Here is a 25474-nt window from a genome sequence, read left to right on the forward strand (position 1 = left end):
CAGATTACAGTGAATTGGCTTTGATTTTGTTAATGTACTGTGCTTTGATCAGATTTATGTGGCAAATTGGAAAAAACATAGAGCGGGAAAGCAAAGACAAATGAAAATATTTTTGACTTTTTTGCCCTTAACCACAGATTTCGGGTTCGAGTCTTGATTATAGAGTCGCTGAACGCTTTACTCCCAATGTGGGACTTTATGGTGCAAATTTAAATTTAATCGGACTCCAATACGAATACCGGTAGTGGACACCAGTTGGAAAACCAAAAAATAAATACTTCTTTCGAATTAATTTATATGAACACATTTGACTGACACGGAGTTTAAAGAAAAGAAAAGACTTTTAAACTTGTGATGTAAAATAAGGCACATATATTTTGTGTGGTTATAAATCATTATATAAAAGTAAATTATTTTCATATAAGAAAAAAAAAGTCATTTTTTTGACACTGAGAAAAAGAAAATAGGTTCAATTTCAAACAACCTAATATATTTTTGGATACGATAAGGGAACGCTTTTTAAGAAAGAAACAGAATCATTTTATATCACTCTTTTTATCTCCCAATGAATTCCTTACCAAACTCTCACCACTCTTTTACCCTTCCTTCACTCTTCTTCTCTCCAGAGGTACTCTCTAATTTTCCCTTCTATTTTCATGATTCTTTTTTTTGTATATTTATATAACGATTTATCTTTTAAAAAATTATATATTTTTAATTGTTTTAAAAAATAATAACCTATAAAATGTATAATTTTTATATAAGTGTGTATCATATACAAAAAAATATTGTACATATTTTATATACTTTTGACTAGTGAATTTAATTATATACTTTTGTATTTGTCATTTTTCTTTGGGCGTTGAATAGGGCATGGACTGTACTGTCGATGAATTTTTGGTAGATGAACTCCTTGACTTCTCCAATAATTGTTCCACTGAAAACGAAGAGCACCCACAGGGGTATAACGGTAAAAAGCCAGAGAAAGTTGAAGCTGAAAATGTTACCAATTTATCTGGAAAACAAGATTTTGGTGAACTCCATTTTCCGGTAAGAACTATTTTTCGTGAAAAGAAACTTTTTTTTTTTAACTACAGGAATTAATGAGAGCTGTTTTTAATTTTTAGGAAAATGACGAGGATAACCTCGAATGGCTAGCTCATTTTGTTGAAGATTCATTCACGTACACTGCCGGAAAATTACCGAACCAGGGGGAGATGAAAACTCCGGTCCAAGACAGCAAGTCATGCTTCACCACTCCGGTTCAAACCGGGTCAAGAACCAAACGTACAACCGCCGCCCGAGTTTGGTCACTTTCATTGACCGAGTCAGCTTCTACTTCCTCTTCCTCTTCCTCCACTACAACAACAATGTCGTTCTCGTTATCACCTTGTATTGTTCATACAGCCGAGTCGATAGTACGGAAGCCGGCGGCGAATAAGCGGAGGAAGAAGGCGGCGGGAGGTGGGGTCCAGCCGCGGCGGTGTAGCCATTGTGGCGTACAAAAGACTCCACAGTGGCGGGCCGGTCCAATGGGTGCAAAAACTCTTTGCAATGCATGTGGGGTCCGATTTAAATCCGGTCGGCTCTTGCCGGAGTACCGGCCGGCTTGCAGCCCGACGTTTTCGACCCAGCTACATTCCAACAATCACCGGAAAGTTTTAGAGATGCGGCGGAAGATGGAAGTAGAAGGCGGCGGTTTGGCTCGACCCGGTTCAGAATTTTTGAAAAATTAACTTTAACAGGGTAGGTTTGTTTTTATTCGAATTAAAAGTAGGTTTATGGACTTTTTATTTTAGTGAAGAAGTAGTAGAAATTTTAGAGGGAAAAAGGAAGAACCGGAGTTGGGTCCGGTTTATTGTGCATTTCTGATGCGAGATGATAGATACTAGATAGTGTAGTAGGTTTTCTACGTGTAACGGATATATATTTACATTCGTAATGTTAGGTGTATATTTATCTTTTGTTTATATTTGGTGTTTATTTTTAGCAAAGTGAAGTTTATATCTTATAATATTATCTTACTGTGTATAATTAAAATTTAACTTTTCAAAATTATCCCAATCATTTTGATATTCCTTTGCTATCAATACATTTCGGTACTTTATTTTGTAAAATATCATGTAAGAGTTGTGATGTTATGAAGATGTCCCATTTATTATGTAAAGTTAGAATAATCGTAGTAAGTTTTAATATGACACAAAGTATAACAAAAATAATATTTAAACTACACTGATAATTAAATTATATCAATGAGGTAAATTTATCTGCACTTGGATATTTAAATATCGGTCTGCAATATTTTAGGCACCTTTTAGGATATACATGAATTGATCAGACAAATAACTATTAATTAAATTAAATTAAAATAATTCATTCATTCGCAATTAATATTTTTCTAGAAAATAATAAGTGCATATACAACACATCGGCATCGGTTAAAGTCATGGGTAATGGATTAAGCATTTGTTGGGCTGGGCTCGCTCAATCCGAAGCCTTTCTAATCATTGAATCATAAGATTTTAGAAAACTTCAAGTTATCTTTATTTATAAGTAGCTTATTACAAAAATTGACAAATTCATAAGATATTACTAATATTAGCAAATAAGCTATAAAATATTAAATTATTACTTTTTTTTGAGTGGGTGTTATTAGAATAGATTGGGTATATCTTAAGGAGCTTGAATCTCAGTTTTTGGATAATTTGGTGGAGTTTTGAGATGATCTGAATTGAAATTTTGAAGTAGAAGATGAACATGAAAACAATGATATGTGTATCACACTGTGTATCATTAGCACATATGTATCATATTTGTATCAAATGTGTATCACATGTGTACCTGTGGCGTGATATATATGTTTGATACATGTGTCGCAGAAGAATTTTTTGAACTCGATTTTAACTACGAATTTTGATACCAAATCAGTCCAAATTACCGTCAATCTTCTTCAATTTTGTATATTGACTCATTATATATTTTCAATGAATTTCAACCATAACCATTGAAAAAGGTCTTTTTGCTTAGATTTTTTGAATCTTGTATATATATATTTTTTGTATTTCATCACCTTATTTGCTACCTCATCCATAAAATTTTCTTTCAGTCTTGCATCTAATGTTGTTGATCACACTTTAAAATATGGAAACAGATCTTTGCGTGTGATTTTTGGAGAGAAAAAATCTTATTATTTGGGTTTTTAATTTTTATATGTGTTTGGCTAGTTTTGGTAAGTGTATGATCAATGGCTAGAGGTTGGTAAGTTAGGACTTATTTGGGACATTTCTGTAAGATTTTCTAAGATTTTTAGTTTGAAATTTCAGGACAAAATAAGTATTGGCTTATCTCTAATCGCATCCCTGAGAATGACTATCTGGTCAAATTCACTATTTACTTTTTTAGCGATATATATAAATTATATACTAATTATACATATATATTATATATTTATCAGTTATTTTAATTTATGCGGTTGAATATGCGACCATTTGGGTTAACTCTTCTAGAATTAAGTTCTTTAATTCTAAAAAGATAACATGTGTTATGAATAAAAGCAATATAGCAAGAACTATGTAATTAATTAGAACTTAACATAAGAAGGGAATGATAATATTAGAAGAGAGGATTTCTACACTTTCAGAGTGTCTCCAATAGGTTCATCAATGAACCTATTTGTAGACATAATTCGTTGTTACAAAAACTAATCCAAAACCTGTTATGAATACAGAACGAATCCATAACCAATCCAAAACATGTTATGGAAGATATCCACCGTTGCAAGTGGACGAATCCAATTGCAGGATTTATAACACTCCCCTTTGAATGTGCAATAACAGATAATGTGCCTCGTTAAAACCTTACTAAGAAAAAAAATCTTGTGGGAAAAACTCTTAATGAAGAAAAAAGAGTACGCATATCTTGTAATACGCATTATTTGCTGCCTAGTTAAAAACCTTGCCAGGAAAACCCAGTGGGATAAAATATTAGTTAAGGAAAAAAGAGTACAACGTGTATCTTACTCCCCCTAATGAAAACTTTGTTTCAAATATTTGAGTCTTCGCATTCCAATCTTGTATACCATCTTCTCAAAAGTTGAACTTGACAAAGATTTAGTGAATAAATCTGTCGGATTGTCACTTGAACGGATTTGTTGCACATCAATGTTATCATTTTTCTGACGATCACGTATGTAGAATAATTTTGGTGAAATGTGCTTCATTCTATCTCCTTTTATAAATCCTCCATTCAATTGGGCTATGCATGCAGTATTGTCTTCGTATAAAATTGTGGATCTTTTATCACATTCCAAACCATATTTTTCTTAAATAAAATGAATCACCGTTCTCAACCATACGTATTCCCTACTTGCTTCATGAATAGCTGTTATCTCAGCATGATTTGAAGAAGTAGCAACAATAGATTGCTTTGTGGAGCGCCATGATATGACAGTACCTCCATATGTAAACATGTACCCGATTTGAGATCGAGCTTTATAAAGATCAAATAAATAACATGCATCTACATAACCAATAAGATTTGCACTACCTTTGTTCGAATAAGATAAACCCATATCAAGAGTTCCCTTTAAATAATGCAATATATGCTTAATCCTGTTCCAATGTCTCTGTGTAGGAGAAGAGCTATATGTTGCTAGTAAATTAACAGAAAATGCTATATCGGGCATTGTAGCATTAGCAAGATACATAAGTGCACCAATTGCACTAAGTTGGGGTATTTCAGGACCAAGGAGTTTCTCATCCTCTTCTGGAGGTCGGAACGGATCCCTATTCACTTCAAGTGATCGAACAACCATTGGTGTACTTAATGGGTGCGCTTTGTCCATGTAAAAATATTTTAAGGCCCTTTATGTATAGGCAAATTGATGGATAAAGATCCCATCTGCAAAATGTTCAATTTGCAGACCAAGACAAAGTTTTGTCTTTCCAAGTTCTTTCATCTCAAATTCTTTCTTAAGATATTCAATTGCCTTTTGTAGCTCTTCTAGAGTTCCAACAAGATTTATGTCATCAACATAAACAACAAGTATAACAAATTTTAATGCAATTTTCTTTATGAAAATATATGGACAAATAACATCATTTATGTAACCTTCTTTCAGTAAATATTCACTGAGGCGATTATATCACATGCGCCCATATTGCTTTAAATTGTAAAAAGATCTTTGTAATCTGATTGAATATATTTTCCGAGATTTTGAATATGTTTCAGGCATTTTAAATCCTTCAGGATTTTTCATGTAAATTTTATTATTAAGTGAACCATACAGATAAGTTGTAACTACATCCATTAGATGTATTTCAAGCCTTTCATATAGGTCTAAACTGAAGAGATATCGAAATGTTATGGCATCCATAACGGGTGAATATATTTTATCGTAATCGACTCCAGGTCGTTGTGAGAATCCTTGTGCAACAAGGCGTGCCTTGTATCTTTTAATTTTATTTGTATCATTTTTTTCGTACAAAAACCCATTTATGACCAACTGGTTTTATACCAGCAGGTACTGGTCCAAAGACCTCCCTTTTAGCAAGTGAGTTCAATTTTGATTGAATTGCCTCTTGCAATTTTGGCCAATCAGATCTTTCTCGACATTCTTTGAGAGATCGGGGTTCAAGATCCTCACTATCTTGCATAATGTTAAGTGCAATATTATATACAAAAATATTATCCACCACTATTTCATATCGATTTAAATTAATCCTATCACCAGTAGAAATTATTAAAAGTTCCTCACTCACTTGAGTCTTGGGTTCATTGATTTCTTCAGGAATCTTAGAACTAATAAGATCTTGGGTCTCTTCAGGAGATTCCTTCATAGTATCATTTTGATCATTTGTTGATTTTCTTTTTCTGGGATTTCAATCATTAGAACCCAAAGTCTTCCACGCTTCAGGCGTGCTTTAGGTTCACTAGCTCTCATACTAGTAGATGGTCCTGCTGGGACATCAATTCAGATAGGTATATTCTTTATAGGGATATGTGACTTAGTTATCCTTTTCAAATCAGTAAATGCGTCTGCCATTTGATTTGCTATATTCTGTAAATGGATGATCTTCTGGACCTCCTGATTACATATATGATCAAAATGAGATAATGATGAAACTTTTCACACAATTTATCTTTTGATTTCCTTTTTATCTCTCCCTAATTGTGAAAAATTTATTTCATCAAATCAAGCAGTAAATAAGTCTTCCGTCAATGGTTCAAAATAGCGAATAATAGCGGGTGAGCCAAACCCAACGTATATTCCTAACCTTCTCTAGGGACCCATCTTACTGCGCAACGGTGGTGCTACTGGCACATATACAGCACAATCAAAAATTCGTAGATGAGCAATATTTGGTTCATGACCAAAAACTAATTGTGACGGAGAATATTTATTAGAATGTGTAGGTCTGAGACAAATAAGTGATGTTGCATGCAAGATAGAATGGCCCCAAATATTAGTGGGCAATTTTGTTTTCATAAGTAGTAGTCTTGCTATCAATTGTAGGAGTTTAATAAATGACTATGTAAGGCCATTTTGAGTATGAACGTAAGGTACATGATGTTCAACTTTTATCCCAACTGATAGATAATAATCATCAAAAGCTTGAGAAGTGTATTTTCCAGCATTATCAAGGCGGATAGCCTTTATATGATAATTTGGGAATTGTGCCCTTAATCAAATTATTTGGGCTAAAAGCTTTGCAAACACTAGGTTACGAGATGATAGTAGGTACACATGAGACCATCTTGAAGATGCATCTATTAGGACCATAAAATATCTAAACAACCCACTTGGTGGGTGAATAAGTCCACATATATCCCCATGTATACGCTCTAAAAAGATAGGAGATTCAATGTCAACCTTCATTGGTTATGGTCTAGTGATCATTTTACCGTGATAACAAGCATCATAAGAAAATTCATCATTTGTAAGAATCTTCACGTTCTTTAATGGATGCCCACTCGAGTTTTAAGTAATTCGTCTCATCATTATTGATCCAGGATGGACTAAGCGGCCATGCCAAAGCACAAAAGTATTTGAATTAGTAAACTTCTAGTTTACTATGGAGTGTGCTTTAACTGTACTAATTTTTGAATAGTATAAGCCAGAAGATAAAGTTGGTAACTTTTCTACAATGCACTTCCGGCCAGAAATATTCTTTGTAATACAAAGATATTCCACATTCATTTCATCTATTATCTCAACATGATAGCCATTTCGGCGGATATCTATAAAACTCAACAAGTTTCTTCGGGACTTGGAGGAGAATAATGCATTGTCTATAATAAGTTTTGTTCCCTTAGACAGAAATATAGTAGCTCTTCCGGAGACTCAATCAAACTTATATTACCAGAAATTGTAGAAATATTTTTTTTCCCTTATGTAAATAAGAAAAGTATTTCTGATCTTTGAATATGGCATAAGGTGTTCCACTATCAATTACACAAATATCTTCATGATTTGTCTTTACTTCAAACATAATTTAAGGATTATCCATATTCTTCAAAATGACATAAACAAAATATATATTATAGTAAACATCATTATCAAAGCATAACCTTTATTTATGTAGAACAATTACATAACCGTACTATCTAATACAAACAACAAAAATTAAAATATTTAAATTCCTACAGATTCGTCACCGATCACATGACTTGTTTCTCCTTCTGGGATGGCAAAGTAATCATCTACATCTAAATGCATGAAGTCTAAATTATCTTTAGAAATAAAATTTAATTTAGCATTTTTCTTTGTCTTCTCTAGGGAGGCTTGATAAAGCTCAACCAGGTGTTTTGGCGTACGACAGGTACGTGACCAGTGCCCTTTTCCTCCACATTTATAGCATGCATTTTATGCATTTGTTACTTGCACTGCTTCATGCTTTTATTCCTTTCTTTTCCACTGCTGGTAGTGAGGATAGTTATTTGATGCATTATTATTATTATTATTATTATTAGAGTTTCTTCCCCGACCACGGCCTTGACCACGACTGGGCCCACAACCTCTTCCATGCTTAGCTTGGTGAAAGTTCTCTCATTCACTTCAGGGAATGGACAAGAACCAGTAGGTCGACTTTCATGATTTTTCATTAATAGCCCATTATGTTGCTCAACCACAAGAAGATGTGAAATAAGTTCAGAATACTTTTTTGAATCTCATATCTCGATATTGCTGCTGCAGGAGCATATTCGAGGCATGAAAGTGGTGAAAGTTTTCTCCAACATATCATGGTGAGTAATATTATCCCCACATAATTTTAATTGGGAAATAATTCTGAATATAGCAGAATTATACTCACTGATAGATTTAAAATCTTGTAACCTTAAATGAGTCAAGTCATAACGTGCCTGTGGAAGAACGACCATCTTCAGGTGGTCATATCTATCTTTCAAATTATTCCACAGTATAATTGGATCTTTAATAGTGAGATATTCCATTTTCAAGATTTTATCAAGGTGATGGCGTAGGAATATCATTGCTTTGGCACGGTCTTGGTTTGATACTTGATTTTTATCCTTGATGGTGTCTGCCATACTCATCGCATCAAGCACCTAAGGCATGTTGCTTTTACCCGATATATCCAGGGCTACAAATTCATGTTTAGAAAAATTTGACATTATTTAGAAAAAGAAAGTTCGTACCTCTGATACTTTCAAAGTATTTGCTCGAGATGGCAGAGTCTCGTGCTGATAACGTGTTATGAAATAAAAGCAATATAGCAAGAACTATGTAATTAACTAGAACTTAACATAAGAAGGGAATGATAATATTAGAAGAAAGGATTTCTACGTTTTCAGAGTGTCTCCAATAGGTTCATCAATGAAACTATTTATAGACATAATTCGTTGTTACAAAAACCAATCCAAAATTTGTTATGAATACAGAATCGGCTTTAATTAATTAAGGTTAGTGCTGGCGTCTTCGTTTTTTTGTGTATAAATCTTTTCATGGGCTCAAAAGTTGACTCAGGCCTTTCGGAGTAGCTATTTCTGATGTGGAGTGTGGACACCCCATTCCAAAACGTTTGGGCCTAAATATAATACTCAAGGAAAAATGACATTGTATAGCCACTCTTAAAATAATAGTCAAAAAATATAATTTTTATATATTGTTTTGTATATTTATACATTTTGTATGTTATATTTAAGTTATACAAATCTGATATACTTTTTCAGCTACCGAATATAAATAATTTCTAGCACGGGCTAAAAGTGATAATACCCCAATACTCAATTCTATTGGGTAAAATAGCAAATAGCCATTTTAGACCACAATCGATATAGTCACCGATTCAAAGCTATTCAACATTCAACCGCATGTTAATACGATAATAAAATTTGAACAACATTACCCTCAACAAAAATACGAAAATATACTAAATGGTTGAGTTCGAGAATTCCCTACAAGTAAAATTCTAACATAGTGTATTGGATTTTCGCGCTTTTACAAGTGTAAGCACATTATATTGTGCTAGAATTTTTTCATTTTTTAGCTAAGAATATTTTTATCCAACTTTATTAATCATAAAAAGTGACTATCTTTCAATTATATTTCAAAGCGTAGGTAAAACAAAATGTCAAAAAAATTGCCATCCCACACTATTTTACAATTCTACGCCAGAGGAAATATTGATAAGAAACCCCCATATCAATCCAGGCAATTCTCTCCCTTGAAACCGTTTAAATGGATTACCAAGTAGGGAAAATGTAAACAACATATTATCAATTAAAAAATGGGTTGGATAATGAACTTTTTAATAACGGGTAGAATATGGATAAGAACCATATTATTCACTTAAAAAATGGTTAACCAAATGGATAACTAATGTGTTTAACTTTTACTTTTGTAAAGCCTCAAATTAGGGGTTCCTCAAATTTGAGAGACTAGGAATTCACCCATAAGTGATTATATTCAAGAAGTCATGGATAATATGGATATCTATATTATCTACCGGATAACTCATTTTTTATCCGTCTCAAATACGGGTCGAGTCGGATAATTTATCCGCTTTTTGAATTACCCATTTTCGAACCGCATATATCTGACCCGACTCGCCTGTTTGCCACCCCTAGATGGAGCAATAAAAGTCGGGAAAAAAACACACACACTGGTGTTTACTTTAAGCTTAATTAATTTTTCTTAAAGGAACATTAGTCACAAAGTAAGGTGAGTTAGGTTTTCTTATTTTTACGTTTATATCATACATAACTAAGTGATAAATGAGTGTATGAAAGACATATAATTTATCTTACATTCATTCATTTGTTGACGTAAATATTAGGTGCCAACAAGATTTAATATTTTTTAAGTAACTAAATCAGCATTAAACGATACTTATCATGGTATCCTTAGATATTATGTACAAAATACATTTTAATATCGTAATTAATTTATAAAACTTTACCGCAAAGCATGATATATGACTCAAATTTATTGTTTTAGTGTAACGATCACGATAAGTGTTTTTCGACAAACGAGGAAAAGGTCAGATATCCATATATAAAAATTCTTGGGACGATAAAGTGGACTTTAGTTTGCTGTTTCGTCAATAAAGCTGCTGAACTTTTCGATAAAGCATTGAAATAATATTAATGGATCGTGGAAAATATTAAGGGATCGTTTGGTAATATTACTGAATATGATATATTAGCAATGCGAGGATTAGTAATGTTGTTATTAGTACAATACTTGGATTATTTCTTATGACTGTTTGATGTGGTGTACTAAAAATAACATGCATTATATATATAAAACATATTTTTTTACAAAATTATCCTCCACATTCTTTAGCTTTGTGTGACTTTAAGGCTAATTTATCTTTAACCATACTTATGCATGTAATAATAGTTTTTGTATTGCTAATATCATGGTTTGCTATGTATTAGTTGTACATAGGATAATACCAAATAAGGTATATAACTAATACTTATATTAATTATACATAACTTAAAAAAGTATACCAAACAAAGGATTAATAATACTAAAATTAATGCATGCATTATTTTTCTTAATAACAAGAAAAAATAATAAATGAAGCCAATAAAAATCAAAAATCCAATCATGCATTTTGAAGTTTCACGTGCGATGAATTCAATTTTTGGGACTTAATAATATGTCCATGTCCACATTCATGGGCGAATGTAAAGCAAAGTGTTTTATATTGTTGCGGTCTAATCCAGCAACATTGATACAAACTTTCTGGGGAAAATAACACTATATAGTTTTTGTTTTACCAATAATTATATATATATATATATATATATATATATATATATATATATATATATATATATATATATATATATATATATATATATATATATATATATATATGCATTCTGTATGTTATATACAAAAGTTATATAAATTTTATACACTTTTTCTGCTACCGAATATAAATACTTTCTAGCGCGGCCTAAAAGTAAAAAAAGTTCAACTTTTTATTGTGTTTAAAAATCCATAAAATGAATTAGTACTATTAAATTCATACTCAGTTATTAACATTTGAAATCGTTATTTTAAAATTTCGAATTAATAAAGTTTAAATCTAGAATTGTATTACGGAGATGACACCATATTGAAATTTGAGAGTGACCTCAAATTGAATAACACAACTTGAAAATGCGCTTTTCAAAATAGTATATAAAAAAAGGGGAAAATGGTCAAATATATCCTTATACTTTCGAATATTGTCTACATTTAACATTTGTTATACTATCCGATTAAATTTACCCCTACCATTATACTATCTGGCTAAATTTATCCCTATCATCAGCAAACATTTAAAAATTACCTTTTGATATGTTAAGTAATCCAAAATCTCTCAAATTCCTTTTATTTAAATCACTTGTTGTTCTTCTTGCTCCACTATTTTCAGAAATTATTATTGATATGAATGCTAAAGTTACTAGACTATATAAATTATTTATGAACATTTTTAATTACTAATTTACTCACTTTTCTTCTTGTAATAATGGTTTTGGAATTGGTTTAAAAATGTTTTCCAACCATATACACACAGTAGAATTCAGTGAGTTTATTTATTATGAATTATATGCAGCTGATCATCATATATGTACATGTATTAAATTCAAATATATTTTGTCATTGTCTGGTAGTATAGAGTTCGATCGACTAACTTAAGAGTGTACCATATTTTGGCATTTGATTAAAGCAAAGTTGAATTCGATAATGTAAAGTCTCCGAGGAACTTCAACTTCAATCACTAATACTTGCAAAGTCCCCATACATTTGGTGCAACGAATTCATTAAATTTGGGATGTTGTAAATACTTTTAGAATTTAGACAAGCTACCTAATATTTTTCTCTTATTTATTTCATCAATTGAGATAGCAGGTAAATGCCAATTATTTTGAAAATAGTAGACCAAGAAACATAATCAGTAAATTAATTAAAATAATTTGGGAGATTTTGGGTCACCTGACGGATTAAGAGGTAATTTTTAAAAGTTTACTGTTTGTAGGGGTAAATTTGACCCGATAATATAACGGTAAAGATAAATTTGGCCCGAAAGTATAACGGAAGTTAAATGTAAACAATATCTGAAAGTAGATGGGTATATTTGACCATTTCCCTATATAAAAAGAAGAAAATACTAACAATCTTAGAAAAATAACAAAGACTTTGACCATGTAGAGGGATCCTACAAGTGTATAAGACGACATTAAATACATTCCAAAAAGTCAATAGTATACTACTAAATTTACCATTATATTTTTATTATCCCTTTGTTGTTTTTTAAAGAATGTAAATCTTTGGTTTCTCAATCGAACTGCTTCAACATGTGGCGACCATTAGTATGGACAGGGATTAAGATTAAAGGTTTGAAAATGTAAGTGAAACTCTGTTTATTCTAAAGCATATGACAAAATATGCAGGGTGAGAAGAACCAAAAAAGGAAAAATTGGGCAAGAGGGATAATGAATAATTAATTTCGAGATTAAATTTGAGATAAGTTTATTTTATGTTTGATTAGGATAAATTGCGGTATAACTAATCCCGTGATTACTTATCCCTAAATTGTAAGATTATTTTTATCTCTATAGTAGGATATAATAACAATCGCAAGATAACTAATCTCATAATAATTAATCCTTGAATAATTTGTTTTCAATCATACAACCCTATAGGGTGTGTTTAGTACAAAGCAAAATGTTAATTTCTCGTGTAACGATTAATTTTAATAATTAGGAAAATATTTTCCTCAAAAAAGTGTTTTTCCATTTACTACTGAAAAATATCTAAATATTAGTGCTATTGTGATGACCCAATAGGTCATTTTGAGTTTTAGCCTTCATTTCTGTGTTCCAAGACATCGATTAACTCCGTTTAGTATGTCTCGATTTGCGGGCACAATCCGTGTCTTATTCTGGAAAATATTTATGTGAAAATTTTAAGAAAATATAAAATTTAACCATAAAAATAATTTGAGTTGACTACGGTCAATATTTTTATGTAAACGGACCCAGATCAGTATTTTGACAGTCCCGGTAGATCCGTATCGTGATTTAGGACTTGGGCGTATGCCTACAATTTAATTCAGAAGTCCCTAACTTGTTTTGACTAATTTTCCGAAAACTATCATTTTTGAAAGTTGAAGAATTTCAAGGTTTGACCGAAAGTTGACTTCTTAGCTAACGTATTCGGATTTTGATGTTAAAATTTGGAATAGTTCTGTATTATTATTTGAAACTTGTCTGTAAAATTTGGTCCAATTAGAAATTGATTTGACATGATTCGGACACTTAAATGTGATTCTAGGGTTCTTGAGTTTCACTTTGAAAGTTCATTCATTTTGAGGATTGATTCGTAGATTTAGATATTATTTTGGTGATTTGATTGTACGAGCAAGTTCGTATGATATTATTACACTTGTGTGCATGTTTGGTTTGGAGCCCGAGGGATTTAGGTGAGTTTCGGACATGATTCAGATGAGTTTAGCTAACGCTAGGACTGCTGGTGCAATATCATTTCTGGTGAACTAATGCAAATCTCGCAATTGCGAGCCTCGGTTTTGCGAAAAAATCTTCGCATTTGCGAGCATGGGCTGGCTTGGATGGACTCATATTTGCAAGAAATATGTTCGCATTTGCAAACTAGACAGTGATCGCAATTGCGATCAAAGAGTCGCATTTGCGACTCAGTAGTTCTCGAGCTGGCTTCGCATTCGAGAAGCAATTGTATGCAATTGCGAAGGATGGGTGTTCGCAATTACGAACAAAATATCGCAATTGCGACTTCTGTGACTCTAAGACAGGATTCGCATTTGCGACCCCTTTCTCGCATATGCGAAGTTCACAATTGTGAATAAGACATCGCAATTGCGACATTCTCAGCAAGGTAAAAGAAGGAAAAACGGGACTTAACTCATTTCTCATATTATTTTTAACCTTAAATACCCTAGAGGCGATTTTTTAAGAGATTTTTCTTCTTAAATTCATTGGTAAGTGACTTTAATCTATTTCTTTTCAATTACCCATTACCTTTCATGAGATTTCAACATCAAATTTAGGATTTTTATGGTAGAAATTAGAAATTTGGGTAGAATTAAGAATTTTTGTAAAATTAGGATTTAGACCTCGAATTGAGGTCGGAATTCGAAATAAATTACATAACTGGGCTTGGGAGTGAATGGGTAATCAGGTTTTGGTCCGAATCTCGATTTGACCAAGCGGGCCTGGGGTTGACGTTTGTTGACTTTTTTAAAAATGACCTAAATTGAACCTCTTTCATTTGTAGGTAGTTTCTAAAGATTATTTTGAACAATTTGGTTAATAATTTGCTATATTTGGTTGGTTTGGAGGATTGTTCAAAAGGCAAGGTCGTGGTTGATTAATTGCTTGAGTTGCGGAGTGAGGTAAGTATTGGGTCTAACCTTGATTTGAGGGGATTCACACATTTATGTTTATTTCTTACCAATATCTGTAGTATCTTAGACGCTCATGTATTCGTGACACCACTTCCGGAATTTGTATTTGGATTTCGTCACTTATTAACTTATATACTTATTGCAGACTATTCAGTTTCATTCTTGTCATTTAATTTAGAAAAAATATTAAAAATGGTTAGTAGATATAGCTAACGTTGACTTGTCTATCAAGTGAAATATTAGGCGACATCACGGTCTCGAGGTTGGATATTCCGGGTCGTGATAAGTTGGTATCAGAGTACTAGGTTGCCTAGGTCTCATGAGTCATGAGCAAGCTTAGTAGAGTCTGGAGGATCGGTACGAAGATGTCTGTACTTATCCTCCATAGGTTATGGTGTTTAGGAAAAAATTCACTTCTTTCTTGATGTATCATGCGATTTTATTCTATCATTGATGATATCTTGATCTACTCCCATAGTCGAGAGGAGCATGAGAAACATCTTAGAGTTGTACTTCAGACTTTGAGAGATAGTCAATTGTATGCCAAGTTTTCAAATTGTGAGTCTTGGTTGGACTCAGCCACCTTTTTGGGGCATGTTGTATCTGCAGAGGGCATTAAGGTAGATCCTAAGAAGATTGAGGCAGTTCAGAACTGGCCTAGACCTACTTCAGCTATGGAGATTCGGAACTTCCTGGGTTTGGCGAGTTATTATCGCTGGTTCGTGAATGGATTTTAATCCATAGCAGCCTCATTGACTAGATTGACCGAGAAGGGTACTCCATTCAAGTGGTTGGATGAGTGTGAGTTGAGCTTTCAGAAGCTCAAGACTGTCTTGAGTACAACTCCGGTGTTGGTATCACCCATATGTTCAAAATCCTATACGGTGTATTGCGATGCATCACGTGTTAGATTCGGTACAGTGTTGATGCAGGATGGCAGGGTGATTGTATACGCGTCGCAGCAGTTAAAGTTTCATGATAAGAATTACCTTGTTCATGACATGGAGTTGGCAACATTGTTCATGCATTGAAGATTTGGAGGCATTACCTCTACGCGTATTATGTGAGGTGTTCACAAATCATCAGAGTCTTCAGTATCTGTTCAAGCAAAAGGATCTTAACTTGAGGCATCGGAGGTGGTTGGAGCTGTTAAAATACTATGATATCACTATTTTGTATCTTCCAGGAAGGCCAATGTAATGGTCGATGCTTTGAGTAGAAATATTGTGAGTATGGGTAGCCTTGCGTATATTCCAGCTGGTGAGAGACCGATTGCATCAGATGTTCAGGCCTTGGCCTATCAGCTCATAAGGTTAGATGTTTCGGAGCCCAGTTGTGTTGTAGCTTGCATGGTCTCTCAGTCTTCTTTGTATGATCGCGTTATAGAGCGTTAGTATGATGACCCCAATTTGCTTGTCCTTAAGGAAATGGTGCGGCTTGGCGATGCCAAGCAGGTTACCATTGGAGATGATGGGGGTTTTGCGAATGCAGAGTTGGATTTGTGTGCCCAATGTGGATAGGCTTCGTGAGTTGATTCTTGAGGAGGCCAACAGTTCCCGATATTCCATTCATCCGGGTGCCGCCAAGATGTATCAGGACTTGCGGCAGCATTATTGGTGGAGGAGAATAAAGAAGGATATAGTTACATATATAGCTTAGTGTTTGAACTGTCCGTAGGTAAAGTATGGGCATCAGAGGCCTGATGATTTGGTTTAGAGGCTTGATATTCCTTACTAGATTGATCTAGAAGGGTACTCCATTCAAGTGGTCGGATGAGTGTGAGTTGAGCTTTCAGAAGCTCAAGACTGCCTTGAGTACAACTCCGGTGTTGGTATCACTCACAGGTTCAAAATCCTATACGGTGTATTGCGATGCATCACGTGTTGGATTCAGTACAGTGTTGATGCAGGATGGCAGGGTGATTGTATACGCGTCGCAGCAGTTAAAGTTTCATGATAAGAATAACCTTGTTCATGACTTGGAGTTGGCAACATTGTTCATGCATTGAAGATTTGGAGGCATTACCTCTACGGCGTGTCATGTGAGGTGTTCACGAATCATCAGAGTCTTCAGTATCTATTCAAGCAAAAAGATCTTAACTTGAGGCAGCGGAGGTGGTTGGAGCTGTTAAAAGACTATGATATCACCATTTTTATCATCCTGGGAAGGACAATGTGGTGGATGATGCCTTGAGTAGAAAGGTTGTGAGTATGGGTAGCCTTGTGTATATTCCAGTTGGTGAGAGGCTGCTAGCATTAGATATTTAGGCTTTAGCCAACTAGTTAGTGAGGTTAGATGTTTCGGAGCCTAGTCGGGTTCTTGCTTGCACAGTTTCTCGGTATTCTTTGTATGAGTGCATCAGAGAGTGTCAATATGATGACCCATATTTGCTTGTCCTTAAAGACATTATGCGACATGTTGATTCCAAGCAGGTTACCATTGGAGATGATGGGGTTTTACGGATGTAGAGTTAGATTTGTGTGCCCAATGTGGATGGGCTTCGTGAGTTGATTCTTGAGGAGGCCCACAGTTCTCGATATTCCATTCATCCGGGTGCCGCCAAGATGTATCAGGACTTGCGGCATCATTATTGGTGGAGGAGAATAAAGAAGGATATAGTTGCATATGTAGCTCGATATTTGAACTGTCCGTAGGTAAAGTATGAGCAACAAAGGCTTGATATTCCTTACTAGATTTATCTAGAAGGGTACTCCATTCAAGTGGTCGGATGAGTGTGAGTTGAGCTTTCAGAAGCTCAAGACTACCTTAACTACAACTCCGGTGTTGGTATTACCCACAGGTTTATGATCCTATACGGTGTATTGCGATGCATCACGTGTTGGACTCAATGCAGTGTTAATACAGGATGGCAGGGTGATTGTATACGCGTCGCGGCAGTTAAAGTTTCATGATAAGAATTACCATGTTCATGACTTGGAGTTGGCAACCATTGTTCATGCATTGGAGATTTGGAGGCATTACCTTTACGGCGTGTCATGTGAGCTGTTCACGGATCATGGGAGTCTTCAGTATCTGTTCAAGAAAAAAGATCTTAACTTGAGGCGGCGGAGGTGGTTGGAGCTATTAAAAGACTATGATATCACCATTTTGTATCATACAGGAAGGCAATGTAATGGTCGATGCCTTGAGTAGCAATGTTATGAGTACGGGTAGCCTTGCGTATATTCCAGCGGTGAGAGACCGTTTGCATCAGATGTTCAGGGCTTGGCCAATCAGCTCGTAAGGTTAGATGTTTCGGAGCCCAGTCTTGTTATAGCTTACACGGTCTCTTGGTCTTCTTTTTATGATCGCATCAGAGAGCGTTAGTATGATGACCCCTATTTGCTTGTCCTTAAGGACACGGTGCGACGTGGCGATGCCAAGTAGGTTACCATTGGAGATGATGGGGTTTTGCGGATGCAGGGTTGGATTTGTGTGCCCAATGTAGATGGGCTTCGTGAGTTGATTCTAGATGAAGCCCACAGTTCCCGATATTCCATTCATCCGGGTGCCGCCAAGATGTATCAGGAATTGCGGCAGCATTATTGGTGGGGGATAATAAAGAAGGATATTGTTGCATATGTAGCTCGGTGTTTGAACTGTCCGTAGGTAAAGTATGAGCATCAGAGGCCTGATGGTTTGGTTCAGAGGCTTGAGATTCCTGAGTGGAAGTGGGAGCGTATTACCATGGATTTCATTGTTGGGCTCCCAAAGACTCAGAAGAAATTCGACACAGTATGGGTCATTGTGGATAGGTTGACCAAGTCAGCTCATTTCATTCTAGTGGCAATTACCTATTCTTCAGAGAGGTTAACTGAGATCTATATCCGCGAGATCGTCTGTCTTCATGGTGTACCAGTATCAATCATTGATCGAGGTATGCAATTCACCTCGTACTTCTGGAGGGCCATACAACATGAGTTAGGCATCGAGTTGAGTTGAGTACATCATTTCACCCCAGACGGACGGACTGTTCGAGCGCACTATTCAGATATTGGAGGATATATTTTGCGCTTGCATTATGGATTTTGGGGGTTCTTGGGATATTTTTTTGCCGCTTGCGAAATTTTCCTACAACAACAGCTACCAGTCGAGTATTAAGATGGCTCCCTATGAGGCATTATACGGGAGGCGGTGTCGTCGCCAGTTGGTTGGTTCGAGCCGGGAGAGGCTTAGTTGCTGGGTACCGATTTGGTTCAAGATGCCTTGGAAAAGGTCAAGATGATTCAGGATCGACTTCGCATAACTCAATCTAGACATAAGAGTTATGCCGATCATAGAGTTCGCGATGTTGCATTCATGGTTAGAGACATAGTTCTGCTCCGAGTTTCACCTATAAAGGGTGTGATGAGGTTCGAAAAGAGGGGCATGTTGAGCCCTAGGTATATCAGACCTTTTGAGATTCTTGAGAGAGTGGGTGTGGTGGCCTACATGCTTTCTATGCCACCTAGCTTATTGGTGGTTCATCCGGTGTTCTATGTCTCCATGCTCCGAAAGTATCACGGTGATCCGTCCCATGTATTAGATTTTAGCTCAACCCAATTAGACAAGGATTTAACTTATGAGGAGGAGCCTAAGAGTTATCCTTCAGTCTGAGTGTAGTGGAGAGGTCAGTCGATCAAGGCAAATATGTGGGAGTTTGAGTTCTTTATGCGAAGTAGATACCCACACCTTTTCACCAGTTGAGGTACTTTTCTATGTCCATTCAAGGACGAATGTTTGTTTTAGACGTGGAGGATGTGATGACCCGATAGGTCATTCTAAGTTTTAGGATACATGTCTATGTTTCGAGACTTCGATTAGCTCAATTTAGCGTGTCTCCATTTGCGTGCGCAGTCTGTGTCTTATTCCGAAAAAGTTTTATGTGAAAATTTTAAGAAAATATGATTTTTAATCTTAAAATGATTTGAGTTGACTACAGTCAATATTTTTGTATAAACGGGCCCAGATCAGTATTTTGACGGTCCCTGTGGGTCCGTATAGTGATTTGGGACTTAGGCGTATGCCCGAAATTTAATTCGGAAGACCCTAACTTGTTTTGACTCATTTTGCCAAAAATTAGCATTTTTGAAAGTTAAAGAATTTCATGGTTTGACCAAAAGTTGACCACTTAGCTAATGTGTTCGAAATTTGATGTTAAAATTTGGAATAGTTTCGTATTGCTATTTGAAACTTGTATGCAAAATTTGGTCTAATTCGGAATTGGTTTGACATGATTCAGACACTTAAATGTGATTCTAGTGTTCTAAAATTTCACTTTGAAAGTTCATTTGTTTTGAGAATTGATTCGTAGATTTAGATGTTATTTTGGTATTTGATTGCACGAGCAAGTTCGTATGATGTTATTACACTTGTGTGCATGTTTGGTTTGGAGCCCAAGGGCCTCGGGTGAGTTTCAGACATGATTCAGTTGAGTTTGGCTAAGGTTAGGACTGCTGGTGCAATGCCATTTCTGGTGAACTACTACAGATCTCACAATTGCGAGGTCAGGGTCGCAATTGCGAGCCTCTCTTTTGCGAACAAATGTTCGCATTTGTAAGCATGGGCTGGCTTGGGTGGACTCGCACTTGTGAGAAATATGTTCGCATTTGCGAACTAGACAGTGATCGCCATTGCTAACTTGTAGATACCGTTGAGTTGGTAAAGTTGAAACATCCGAGTTTTTCGAGATTCTTGATTATCATGTTATTCTCTATTGCTCGCACATTCATTCTCTTGATGTAGAACTTCTTGTAAATCTTGGTTGTTGAATCGCTATTGTTGATTGAAATTATTTGGGGAGCGTGTTGCACGCCGCAACGGAAATTGAAAGGTAAAGAATTGAAATGGCGGAATAAGGACGGACTATGATGATATGGTGGGATCGGGTTACGCGCCGCAACAAATTATTTAAAGTTGATATTTTGGGATCAGGTTGTATGTCGCAACAGATTGATTAAAATTACATTTGTTTGTGACTGTTGGATTGGCTGAGGTAACCTAGAAGAGCTTATATGACTAATTATTCTGGACTCTCTGTTAGTTGAATTTGAGTTCATTGTTACGAATTAACTGCTTTACTTTCATTTTTGTCTTTTCTGTTATCATCATCATCATCGTCATCATCATCATCATTATTATTATTATTATTGCGTACAAGTTAATGTGAGTGACCCGCCTTAACCTCGTCAATATTTTGTCGAGGTTAGGTTCGAACTTATAGAGTACGTGGGGTCGGTTGTACTCACATACTACACTCTGTACTTCTTGTGCAGATACCGGAGTTGGTCCCAACGACATTCAGTAGACTTGCTCGGATCTAGCTATTCAGAGGAGACTTAAGATATAGCTGCACGACGTCCGCAGCCCTGAAGTCCCCTTCAACTTCCTTAGTTGTTTATTTTGATTCAGACAGTTATGTTTATTTCAGACCATTATCTGTAGTATCTTAGACGCTCATGTATTCGTGACAACAGTTTTAGGATTTGTATTTGGATTTCGTTACTTATTAGTTTATTTACTTATTGCAAACTATTCAGTTTCATTCTTGTCATTTAATTTGAAAAATTATTGAAAATAGTTAGTAGATATAGCTAACACAAGCCTAGTAAGTGAAATGTTATGCGTCATCACGGTCCCGATGATGGGAATTTCGGATCGTAACAACTACATTTTAGTATTCCAAAATATGTCTCATCTCCTCACTCTCTTGATTCAGCATGAAAAATGTGCTACTGCAAAAGTATAAATGTGCTTTACCATTTCAGGAAATATAAAATGTAAATTTGGCAGAGAAAATCAAACATGGAAAATAGTTTTTATTTTCCAATCAATTACTGTAGACTAAGCTGAAAAATTATTTTTTTTACAAAACATTTTCTATGGAAAACATTTATATTCATATCGAACACATAACAGTAGTAGTGATTAGTACAACACCTAATCTGGGGCAGACGTGACTTGTAAGTTCCGGGTGTAAACACCATTATTGTCATAAATTAATATATATCTTAAAATCGTGGTTATGCATCTGACTACGTCTTGCTTAACGTATAAAAACCATAATATAAAAAATGAAAGATGTATCCCTTTCATATTAAGAAGTGATAATATTTTAGGTTAATCTGTTTAACGATCTTGAAACTGAGGGTTACTGTTAAATTAATTTATTAATTTACTAAGATTAATTAATATGTATATCATCTTGTTATTAAATATGTCGATGTGGTTTAGTGGTTAATAGTTACTTTCAGGGGAAAATGTAATAAGGTATTGTTTTGATATCATGTCGATGTTGTCACTATCAGGACGGATCTAGTAAAGGAGCTATAGCTTCAACCCCGATATTTAGTACGTAGTTTTGGCTTAGATATTATAATATGTTACAAATCTTATTAATTAATTAAATAGGTATAAATAATAGATTTTGAATTCTTTAATTTAGACGGATATGGTAAAATTCTCAAATCCTGAAGCCTCTTATTACTGTTAGATTTTTTTTCTTAAGATTAATCAAAATATGGTCTTGATCAGTGGCCGACCCAAGTGGTGGCTAGCGGGTTCAACTGAATCCGCTTCACAAAAAAATAATACTGTGTATATGTATAAATTAGGATTAAAACTGTTTAAATTTTACATAAATATTTTATTTGAACCCACTTGATAATTACTATTTTACGATTAAATTTATATACTTCTACGATTGAACCCGCTTGCATAAAATTCTGAGTCCGACACTAGTCTTGATGTATGAGTTTGATAAGTAATATATTATAACCAGTTAAATTAGTGTCCGATTTCATTGCCACTAGCCCACTATATAAAACTTTAAGTCCTACCTACCTATATTGCATGCATATGTTGAAAATGATGTAAAATTGACTTTCAATTGAAAAGCAAGCCCGGTCAAAATTGGCAATATTTCTTTGGAAAAAAAATAGAGGTCTTTTGGGAGAGTGAAGGGTTTGTTGAAGGGAATGTGCATGGGCTTTATAGAAGAAAGTCAATATGTGATTAAACTAATTGTTCAGATATTAAACTCAATACACAGCCATACAAATTGACCACTTTTTAAGATATGTAGTTTCACCCTTAATTGCTGCTATTAATAGTTTACATAAAAACATAGGCGGATAATGTAGTGCATAAATTATGATTCGAATTCAGTAACTTTGTTATAAATATTACTTCCTTTGTCTTAATTTATATGACATTTTTTATTTTTTGAGATTCAGACTTTTTAATTTTGACGGTGTATTTGAACATAGATTTTTTAAATTTTTTAAAATAAAATTTACATATTTGAAAACTATATAAAAATTACTATAAGTCACAATAATTAAAAATTTAAAAGACATACAAGAATCTACCTCAAAGAACAATTTGTTTAACTTTCGAAAATCGAACATCATCACATAAATTGGGACGGAGGGATTAGAGTTTAAATCCAATAAATTGAAAGAATTGTAATAGCATTGATCATTATGTTGAAATAGAAATAATTGGAAAATTTATATCCAGTTTTATTGTTAAATTTGGTGAGCTCATTGTGACTGTAGATTGAAGTGAAATATCACTGGACCTGCGTCTCTAGTTTCTACTTTCTACTACCATTGAAATATTGAGTTAATATTCCTGTCTCGTTTATTTTCTTTGAAGAGGCTGTTGTCGTTTGGAAGGAAATGCCCCTTGTAAAGAGTCCGAACTCTCAACTTCTGACGTGACAGACAAAAATATTGTTCTTCCCTTTTTTTCTTTCTATGGTGAAGATAGTCGCACGTAATGACAGATATGTTATTAAAGGACTTTATCCGGACTCATCAAGGATGGCGAATAGGCAATAGGTAAAGGTTGCTTTGCTTCCTATAGATTGTTTTATAGCGGTACGATTATGATGCTTGCTCTGAATGAAAAAGAGACAGCTTTCCTTTCGGATGTTGCAAACACATAAACTAAACAACTTAGTCAGCTGAAAAAGTCACTCTCAAACCGATCTAGCAAAAAAAATACTTTACCGGAAAAATAAACATGGATTCTTTCTTAGGAATCCAAGTAATTCAACCAGTGCCAAAAACAATATTCAAAGTCAAATGATTACTTTGACAAGATTATTTAATGTTATCTAGTTTATTCATATCTTATAATTGGTCCGCTATGTCGGTTTAGTGTGTTCCCATTGGTGACTGTTCTTTTCATTAGATACTGAGAAGATCAAAGTACAATTTTCAGTTTTTCGTTTATGTAGTTTACTGGGCAAAGTCAGTGAGGCCATTTCTAACCCTGCCTCCATTTTCTCATTTAAAGTCGAGTAAACTTTCCATTTTCTCCTTTAAAATCTAGTAAACTTCAAAATGAAGTAAAATTATTTCAATTATTACTTTATTTTTTACTCTAAAAAAATATTTTATTTTCTATTCTTCTCTCTCTTCAATATTATATTATTATCTTTTATTTTTTTATTTCTATTAAAGAAATTCTATCTTTTTTCTTTTTTACATATTCATCACATCTAATATTTTATATTCGCACCTTTCAATTTTAGCAACATCTAATATTTTATATTTGCACAATTCATATTTTGAGATGATTATATATTTTTGTATAATTAAACTTATAATTTTGTATAAAAATAATAAATGCACGAAAATTAATTTATCAAAATTATACACCAAAATTAAGATGTATATATTATAAAGATATTACATAAACATAATTAGGTATATATAAAGAGATAAATTAAAAGAGTTAAATAATAAAAATAATAATAAAATAATAGGAAATAGTAATGGAGGAGATGAATAGTGTCATTCCAAATTTGGAGTGACACTATCTATCTCCCATTTTACAGCCAAAAATGCAGCAGTGTTGGAGACCAATTACTCTAAAAACCACATGCATTATAACAAATGCAGTTGGCTTTGGAGATGGCCTGATTACCGACTATTTAACGCTAATAGTTGCTTCTGTCCTTTTCTTTTGAAAAAGTACATAAGATGCACCTTGTATTTGTTCGAAAAAATCAATTTCACATTTAACTTTTACGGGCGTTCCATTACTTCCCTATAATTGTCCAAAGTAAATTTACTATCAACCCAAAAGCTGATGTAGAAAAAATATAAAATAAAATTTAAAAAAGCGCATATTATTAGAATTAAATGTTTTTTTTTTTGTTGAAAGAATAGACTTTCTTGGACCCCTAAACAAGTACTAGGTGCATGAAGATTAAATAGTTAGCTAATTATTAAGTATGTCTAAACTATCACCACAGATGTGGAAAAATACATGTGATCCCTCCACCCTTAATTATAAATTTTAGGCTGAGTCTTAGAAATGAAGAAACTCTTAGTACATAGTGCTTCAATCTTAAAATGAACTTTATTTGTGTAACATGAATTTGAATTAGTTGGACCAATATTGGATACTAGATTATTAAACCAAGAAATAAAAAGTAAGACCAAAATTATTTTATCTTCAACCCATGCTAAATTATCGTGCATGTTGATCAAATAATATTGTTTTTCTCCAAAATTACCAATGCTACTAGAAATTAATTACTTTTTACCCTACCACCAAGCGGTATAGTGGAATTGATA

General features: G+C 34.1%; 1 protein-coding gene across 1 annotated transcript; it reads left to right on the forward strand.

Annotated features, from left to right (window-relative positions):
* Window positions 1-491: 491 nt before the first annotated feature.
* On the forward strand, window positions 492-1970 carry LOC107792943 (GATA transcription factor 5-like). Its single transcript, XM_016615207.2, has 3 exons — window positions 492-628; window positions 871-1050; window positions 1128-1970. Exons 1-3 carry the CDS (start codon window positions 566-568, stop codon window positions 1734-1736), a joined length of 852 nt encoding a protein of 283 aa, XP_016470693.2. The 5' UTR covers window positions 492-565; the 3' UTR covers window positions 1737-1970.
* The last annotated feature ends 23504 nt before the right edge of the window (window positions 1971-25474 follow it).

The sequence above is a fragment of the Nicotiana tabacum genome, chromosome 14 (assembly GCF_000715075.1).
Source record: "Nicotiana tabacum cultivar K326 chromosome 14, ASM71507v2, whole genome shotgun sequence".
NCBI lineage: Eukaryota > Viridiplantae > Streptophyta > Magnoliopsida > Solanales > Solanaceae > Nicotiana > Nicotiana tabacum.

Bases quoted from the DNA above. Each gene is read 5' to 3' on its own strand.
- LOC107792943 (XM_016615207.2), top strand. From the start codon at position 566: ATGAATTCCTTACCAAACTCTCACCACTCTTTTACCCTTCCTTCACTC. The intron at 629-870 runs GTACTCTCTAAT...GGCGTTGAATAG, and splicing joins CACTCTTCTTCTCTCCAGAG to GGCATGGACTGTACTGTCGA. The intron at 1,051-1,127 runs GTAAGAACTATT...TTTAATTTTTAG, and splicing joins TTGGTGAACTCCATTTTCCG to GAAAATGACGAGGATAACCT.